The sequence below is a fragment of the Triplophysa rosa genome, linkage group LG19 (genome assembly GCF_024868665.1).
Source record: "Triplophysa rosa linkage group LG19, Trosa_1v2, whole genome shotgun sequence".
Lineage (NCBI taxonomy): Eukaryota > Metazoa > Chordata > Actinopteri > Cypriniformes > Nemacheilidae > Triplophysa > Triplophysa rosa.
The window spans coordinates 7,925,037-7,933,864 of NC_079908.1; the positions used below are offsets into that span (position 1 = coordinate 7,925,037).

Genomic DNA, 8,828 nt, shown 5'->3' on the forward strand with positions numbered 1-8,828 from the left:
GTATTTACAAGTTGACAATAGGACAAATAATTTCTCTTTAGTAAGTCACTTTGACTAAAAGTGTCTGCTAGATAAATCCATGTAAATGTAATGTGCTTCCATTAACTAATGTCAGTCTGTTATTATAATTTGAGATTCGTTTTTTCAAATAAAAGAGAAGTGTACCCTTGTTTCTGCAAATGGTCAACAAATCACATTTTTTATTTTGTCTTTTTATTTTACACAGTTCCGTGTTCCTAATATGGTCATATGAACGCTTTCCCTCATTTTAGCAGCATTACCTTTCAAATTGTAGTTATCACCTCATTGAAGTAATGTAAAAATCTGAGAAAAAATGCAACATGTGTGAACATGTCCACCTCTCACTTACATATATTTCTAAAAAGAGAATCAAAAACCTGTAATCTCAGGTCTTAATTTTCACTAGACCAGATTTGCTGCTGGAACAGAATTTTAATGCATTCTGGATGTCAACCTTTCTCACACATTTTGGGGACTGCTCAATACTCAATGATTAACAGTGGTTAATAACAAACTTACAGAAATTACATATTTTTTTCCAGGATGTGAAACTGCTTCTGTTGTGAAAGCTGCAGTGGAGTGTGACTGTATCGGATGAATAATTTGTTAGTTTTTTATTCCTTTTTTGACCAGGTTGTTATGTTGTCCTATGACTCCATCAAAAGCTATGCTGTTTCCCTTAAAAAGCCCCTTCCTTGATGTTCTGTTAAAATAAGGTTGATTTGCCTGTGGTTTGAAAGCCAAGGTATTTTGTACTGTATGTTATCAGAGTAGATCAATATACTCCACTGTATTCATTTACTGGGATCTGTCTGTTCATCTCAGTAAGGTTTGAGGTGCATGTATTACACCAGTGTGCTTGAAAAATGCAAAATCAAATATTTTTGTTGTTTCTGTGGCTCAAATGTTTGTGGACGACAGCAACAGCAAACTCATGATGATGGGCATGCTGGGAAATCAGTGACCAGAAAGACGAGTTCCGAGTCAGTAAGTCGGACCTTGACTTGAACTCACAAGTACGCACAGAAACATATTGCTGCTGTTCTTCTAAAACCTTGCCTTTCCGTATTTCGTGATTTTTTTATTTTTAGTCACCCTTTACTGTGTGCTTGTCACTGGGTTTTGCAAATATCTAACCAATAAAAAAGTCTTAAAAAGTGCTTATCAACTTTGACAACAAAGTATTTAATCATTTTAAAAGTACAGTGTTTTTGCATTTTCTAAAAAAAACTGAATTTGGACATCCGAGGGTTTGGAAGGACGATAAGAGAAAATGACATTTTGTAAACAGAACGTTTTCCTTGAGATTAAGGTGAGGTCTGCAGGCATTTATTGTCTGTGTTTGCAGTGAGAGTGCAGTGTGTCACATCATATAAAGACTCAGTTGATCACTCTGTTAGATATTAACTTCAGTAATCTAACCCACATGAGCTTCCATTTCATGATGATGAGCAATCATTAGGATTGTTTTATGTTATAACACAAAGAGTTGGTATATAAATATGCATGACAAATCTATACGTTTTGCGTTTTGCAGTGTGCAAAAAAACAGCTACTGTAAATAGATCTGCAATCTGAATTTTCTAAATAGTACACTCTTGAAATAAACTTGCTACACAATTCCATGTAAAAAATTCCATAAAGAACAGTTCACATCCGTATAACCTTTGTTTCACAAAAGTAAAAAAGGGTTTTTAATACTATAGAACGGTTATAAAATGGTTCTTGTAAACAAAATGATTATTCCATGGCAGCACTGTGAAGAATCTTTTGTAGCACCTTTACTTAAAAGGGTGTATTTTGTTTTAAAATGCAGATGATGTCTATAAAAGCCATTGTCCCTATTGTTGACGAAATTCTCCAATTATTTTCAGGGAAGTTTTTCATCATGACTTAGGAGAAGTGATAGATTTTTTGTCAGATTTGTAAAGTTATTTAAAAATCAATTTCAAACCTTAAATGTACACACATACAGTATAATTACAATGCTAATACTCATACTAAGACTCATTGTCATACATACTCATCTTTTATTTGTAGAAGAAAGTCATAAAAAATTTAAGGGATAGTTCACCCCAAAATTAAAATTCTGCCATCATTTACTCACCCTTAAGTTGTTCCAAAACCGTACAAATATCTTTATTCTGATGAACACAAAGAAAGATATTTGGAGGAATGTTAGCAATTTTCAGTTCTGGGACATCGTTTACTACTAAATGTATATTTTTTTATGTTCTCTTGAAAACGAAATGAGATATTTTGAAGAATTTAGGAAAGGCAAACAGTTCTGGGGCACCTTTGACTACCATTTTATTTTTTCCTATCATAGGAGTCAATGATGTCCCAGAACTGAAAATTACTAACATTCTTTCAAATATCTTCCTTTGTGTTCAGCAGAACAAAGTAATTTATTTCTTTATAAAAACATTTTTTTATTTGTCATTAACCCTTAAATATAAGCAGTTTTAACTGACACCGACTATCGTTCATCGAGTCTAATGAATGTGTGAGACTGACTGAAATTCACTGAAAGCATTTATCAAAATTAAAGTGACTGAAGACATTAGACTCATTTCCTTAAGGAGGTAGAGGAGCAAATGAGATGAGCTGTAGAGGAAATAAGGAGTGTGAGTGAAGCTACTCTCCCAGAACGCACTGCAGCTCTGAAGCCCCCCGCTGACACTCACTCACTCACACATACACTTTACCATAGTAACTATAGTACAGATCCAACACATAGTTTTTGCTTTTACAATAAAGCAATAGTAAAATACAGCCACCACCACTGTCATCAAAAACACAACAAAGTCATTTTTTTCATAGTCATATTCATTTACTTACAGTATAACTAAACCTATTCTTATAAACTTATTCTAAACTTGTACATTATGTCTGAGTATAAACACATTTACAAATCATCTCGCTCGTAATTGCACAACAGCAGAAACCAAAGGCTTTTTTACAACTCGCATTGTTTGCTAAAATGCCTTCAAATTTCATGCAATCTGTACAGATCCCAGGACTATAACACTGTATCGTGCTACTGTGGTTTTACAGCACAGTAAAGAATTCATGGCCGTTTTATAGATACAACGTTCAAAAAAAGACTTTGATGGTTCCCCACGAGAGGTCAAAATCTGAAGAAGACTTGCGCTGTAAAGGTAAAGAGGAGAATCATTTCAGACCCAACATGTGATGTGGGCACGGTACAAGAGCTTTCACGTATATGTGATCTGTGTGTTTTAAGTAATCAGAAGAGATATTGGCACATGATATATAAGATTTCAACATTTCTGACTCTTATTGTGTCTTTTACTTATTACTCTGTTGGGGGAACATCATTCACCCGTACCGTACACTCAGTGATTTAACTATATGGGTACTCAGGTTAATTTCTCAACTAACTTGTTGCAAATCTTTCAACCCAACAAAAACATTGATGTTGACACCTGCTGTCATCATGTTTTCACATGCAGTGCTAAGTACTGTATATAGAAAGCTTTTTGTAATGTTTTTAAAAACAGAATTGAAAAAAGAAAATGAATTGAGAAAAATGCAAATTTCTGTTTCAAAATATTTTTTCACTTCCTGATACGTTTTTTATTTAAAAGACTTTTGCAGGGATTCATACCCGACCATTACAAAACGTCTTGAGTTTTATAGATCTTAATTGTCCCTCTATTTACCCCCCACCACTTCAGCCCCCAAATGGGAAGCGGGGGGAGGATTTGGGTGAATGCACAGGGACAGACGTGCTTGAATCAGCAATATACAATCCCCCCACGCACCCAACCCCCCGTAAGGGCCAAGCGGACTTTGCCCCACTGAACCTCACGCTCTCTTGATCCGATCTTCACAGGAATCACACGTTCTGTCCTCTTCTTCATCTTGATCGCTCTCCTCCCTCTGCTTTCTCTCTCACGCCTCAGTGACCCCGGGGCCCCGTGAGGGCCGGAGTCAATCAGGCCATCATGTCAAACTGAAATTCACTTTAGCTTTATACAGGGTTTTAGTGGATTTTGCATTCTGAATAGTCCGTCAAAGTAATAATTAAACTTTTCTAGATTATTATATAATAACAATATATGAGGGAAAATGTAAACCTGTTAATAAACAACTTTATTTCTTCAGTAAAAAAACTATAAATAACTGGCCTAAATATAAAAACTGTGATTTTTTAAGCTATAAATATCAAAACTTGAAATACAAATTAAACATTTTATTTTCACCCATTTATGAGGAATATAGACTGTTATATATGACAGTTCACTCACCTGACTATAAAATCTAAGAGAGACTTCACATGGGTATTTAAACCACTGAATATTGACATCTGACCTATCAGTATGGTGAAAACCTTTTGAAAAAAACATGATTTTTTATTTTAAGTTCGACAATTTCATGGAATTGCCCTTTTGCATTAATCAGGTAGTTAAGTTTAATGAATGCAGGTCACATTACAACTGTTAAAACTGAGAATAGAAAAAAATATATATGTATATGAATAGGTATTCACTTTTAGTAAATGACAAGGCAATTAAAACATTTACATTTACATTTATGCATTTGGCAGATGCTTTAAGCGACTTACATTGCATTATCCTATACATTTGTTTCTAAGTACTGTATATGCAATCCCCTGGGATCGAACCCACGCACTTACCACTGAGCTACAGGAAAGCAATTAAAGGGATAGTTCACCAAAAACGAAAATTCTGTCATCATTTATTCGCCCTCAGGTTGTTCCAAACCTGTATACATTTCTTTTTCTGTTGAACAACTGACAGTTCTGGGACATCATTGACTACCGTAGTAGAAACAAATAAAATGGAGAACTGTCTGCTTTCCTAAATTCCTCAAAATATCTTCGTTCATGTTCAACAGAGCAAAAAATATTTTAAAAAATGTTCTAATATGGTAGTCAATGGTGCCTCAGTAGCTAAAATTCTTCCAAATATCTTTCTTGGCGTTCAACCGAACAAAGAAATGTATCTTTAAGTAAGTATGTGTCTTCATCATACATAGATATTCAGCACTCCGTCTCACGTGTGAATGTTTATTTGATCTGTTATGTTCAGAGTGGAGTGGCTGGTGGTGGATGAATCAGATAAACTCTTTGAGGATGGCAAGACGGGTTTCAGAGAGCAGCTCGCCACCATTTTCCTGGCCTGCTCTTCTCCTAAAATCCGCCGGGCTTTCTTCAGCGCCACCTTCGGCACAGATGTAGAGCAGTGGTGTCGACTGAACCTGGACAATCTCGTCTCTGTCAACATTGGACCCAGGTATCACAGCTTTCCTTGGATATGTATCATTGAACAGATTTTCATGTTTGTAAAGCACCTAACTCTGGTAAAATCACTTCAATGCATGATCTCTTATGGTTTCTTTGACAAAATATTAAACATTATGGTAATGGCCCAAAGAAGAAATATTTTTTCAGTTATAAAAGATTCTTTAACACATCCTCAGGAACACAGCAGCTGAGACATTGGAGCAAGAGTTGCTGTTTGTGGGTTCAGAGAGTGGAAAAGTGCTGGCTATGAGAGACCTTATAAAGAAGGTCTGTGACATCACCACCTCACTGTCATTTCATGATGGAAAAATGTCATGAGTTTTCAGCTTTTTGTGAATGAATTGTGTCGTGACTTAATGTCTTTAAACCTATCAGGGCTTTCTGCCACCTGTGCTGGTGTTTGTTCAGTCTATCGATCGAGCCCGAGAGCTCTTCCATGAGCTGGTGTACGAGGGAATAAACGTTGACGTGATCCATGCAGAACGCACCCAACAGCAGGTAGATTGGGAGAGAAATAATGCAGATCACTAAATATGAGTAAAACCATAGTTAGAGTAAAAACTGTAGAGGTAAAATGGTAAATAAACAGAATTAAATTCACTTTTTGTAATCGCTCGGTTTGTTTTTCTGTCTCTTCATTTGATTTATTCTAGAGGGACAATGTTGTTACCAGTTTCCGTTCGGGGAAGATCTGGGTGTTGATCTGCACTGCTCTTCTGGCTCGAGGAATTGACTTCAAAGGCATCAACCTCGTCATCAACTACGACTTCCCAACTACTGCTGTCGAGTACATCCATCGGATTGGTTAGTTTACCAGCTGAGTAAAGATTGTGAATCACGTTGTGTCCTGTGATGCTAAGCTTGACACTTTGTGCTTTATAGGGCGCACGGGAAGAGCAGGACACAAAGGAAAAGCAATAACCTTCTTCACCGAGGACGACAAACCTCTCTTACGCAGGTAATAAAACTACAAGTCAAGTGCAGTTTTAGTGATATTTTTAAATGAAATATATAAAAATACATTTTGTAACACTTGAATCAGATCTTATATATCAATGAGTCATTGCATTTGTTGTTTATTGTTATTTAAAGATAATTGTTTGGTATTTCAGAGAGGTGTCAATATTTATGGTCATGGAGTCAGTTGACTCAGAAATGTAATATTCAGACTTCTATAGTTCAGACTCATTTTCTGGCTTTATGGCAAATGAATGCTGATTCTGAGTCTTCTAATATCTGCTTTGTTTTGGTCCAGCATTGCCACAGTCATAAAACAGGCCGGATGTCCTGTGCCTGACTACATGCTCGGCTTCAAGAAAATCAAAAGGTGAAGCTTCTTTGTTACATAACTTGTGCTTTTTATATCACATTTCTTCAAGCACTTGTACTACTTTTCTTAACTTTGCAAAACATGAAAGACTCACTCAGGTGTCTGGTTTAGCTCTAAAATATGCAACATTTTCTTCCCATAGCAAAGTGAAGCGACAGCTTGCTAAGAAACCACCCAGACGGTCGACTATTCGCACAACCCCTCGCATCCTCTTTCAGAAAAAAGTCAGCAAGGGGAAAAGGTTTGTTTTGTATGAGTGAGTTTGGTTGAATTAAAGGGCAGCATTGTATGTGTTTTTGACATCTGTCCTGCGTTCCAGTTCGGCTGTATTATGCCCTAAAAGAATATACTGTGTTTGTGATGGGAGGGCATGTACATTCAGGGATGAAGGGGTTGATAGTAATATAAGAAGTATGGTTTTGTCATTACATGTACTAGCATTGAGCAGTTAATTAGTTTATAATGGAGGCTTTTGATTTTCACTTCTTGCTGTTTTGTTTTTAGGAAGAAAAAAGCTAGAAGTATCTGACAAGCGCAGAAGCATCAGACATGAGCTGTAAGAGCTGAGATTCACACTGTTGTACAGACCTGTCCACATTATTATCTCTAATATAATGAATGTTGATCTCTTCATGTGAAATTTTCTATTGTTTTGCCATTCTTGTGATAGAATGGAGTCTGTTGATGGCTCTAGTGCTCTTCCAGATGGCAATGATATGGCTTTTCTGTAATTCATTGTGTAGAGCATGGTGCGAACAATGACAGTTTGATTCTTAGGGAATATAAAGGTAAATGAAACGGCATAGCCTTCATTTAAGATGCAGTACATGCGCATGCTCCACATCTTCGCGCCCACATGTTTTAGTCTCATTTTTGGGGATATATTCCTAACCGTATATATCTAAAGCTTTTTATAATGTCTATTTTTTAAGTTTTAGATCTAGTAAGAGTTAGAAGATTCAGAATAGCTGGATTTAAGTATATCAGCAGATTTGTATTGATTTAACAGTGTATGGTGTGGAGTCAGAACAGCTGTTTTTTTTTGCAAGATTCCAGCACACTATAACTGGGTACGATTGAACAATCTCAGTTTTGATTTTCGAACATCTCGATGATGGAAGCCATGGAATATATTAAGCCGTTAATCTTGTATATATTTTTTTGTTTGCCCTACATTCATGTTCAAGTAAAAAAACATCTTTGAAAATGTTACAGAGTGTGACGGAGGTTAGAAAAAAGTGAGAGCGGTACACAAAGGAATTTTGGAAATATCCATACCCCTTCTGGAGTAAATCCTGATTTTACTCCTGGTATTATATTAAAATTGTATATTATTAGTATTATATTATCAGTATTGGTTAAATTAGTATTATATGATTTGTTACTGTGACAGAACCACTATGCAGACAGGAGGTAAGATCTTCATTAGGGTTTATTAATACACAAAGAGAATATCAAGTAAGTAAATAAACCAGCAATGTAGATGGATGATGAGAACGGGTAATAATACTGTCCTTTTGGTTGCAGGAGATCGTAGACCGGTGGAGTGCAGGTAGGTATTGGTAGGTATTGGAATCCGTAAGGGGTGATGAAGACGTGGAGAACTTGGAAGACTTGGAGAACTTGGAAGACTTGGAGGCGTTGAGAACTTGGAATATACTTGGAACTTGGAAGACTTGGAACACTCAGAGAACTTGGAAGACTTGGATAATCAACAGGCGAAGACAGGTAAAATACTGTTGGGTAATCCAATATTGTGTCCGTATCTATGGAGAGACCAGATGTTGATTGAGTGCAGGGGTGAGTCTTTTATGCTGGGGCTGATGAGTGCGGTGATGAGGATAAGGTGACGGTGATTAGTATTCTGGTGAGAGTGAGCGTGGAGAGGGAGTGGTGAGAGAGCCTGGTGATTTGGTGACAGTACCCCCCTCCATGGTCCGCTCCTGAGGGCCGAAATCTTCATCGACTTGATGGTCTACCCCGTCCTTGTGGGGCAGGTTGACTGGGATGGTACCTATGGAAAGAGGTGAGTAGCACTGGGTCGAGGATGTCGTTACGAGCACTCCTACGCGGGACTGTTTTTTTCATCCCGCAGCCCGCTAAATGTTATTCTGCACCCACCCGCTCCCGATGAAAATTCACTCTGTGTTCACCTGCTATCTGCTTAGAATGATTTTTGTCACG

The 8,828-nt window shown here is 36.9% G+C and overlaps 1 protein-coding gene across 1 annotated transcript; it reads left to right on the top strand.

The window, feature by feature from the left end:
• The first annotated feature begins 5,081 nt into the window (after positions 1-5,081).
• Positions 5,082-7,375, top strand: LOC130570613 (probable ATP-dependent RNA helicase DDX52). The gene is made up of 8 exons (XM_057360977.1): positions 5,082-5,303; positions 5,491-5,581; positions 5,690-5,812; positions 5,968-6,118; positions 6,197-6,272; positions 6,570-6,641; positions 6,787-6,885; positions 7,315-7,375. The coding sequence occupies exons 1-8, from the start codon at positions 5,092-5,094 to the stop codon at positions 7,373-7,375; spliced, it is 885 nt and encodes a 294-aa protein (XP_057216960.1). The 5' UTR covers positions 5,082-5,091.
• Positions 7,376-8,828: the final 1,453 nt, after the last annotated feature.

Bases quoted from the DNA above. Each gene is read 5' to 3' on its own strand.
- LOC130570613 (XM_057360977.1), top strand. From the start codon at position 5,092: ATGTTCAGAGTGGAGTGGCTGGTGGTGGATGAATCAGATAAACTCTTT. The intron at 5,304-5,490 runs GTATCACAGCTT...ACACATCCTCAG, and splicing joins TCTGTCAACATTGGACCCAG to GAACACAGCAGCTGAGACAT. The intron at 6,273-6,569 runs GTAATAAAACTA...GTTTTGGTCCAG, and splicing joins GACAAACCTCTCTTACGCAG to CATTGCCACAGTCATAAAAC.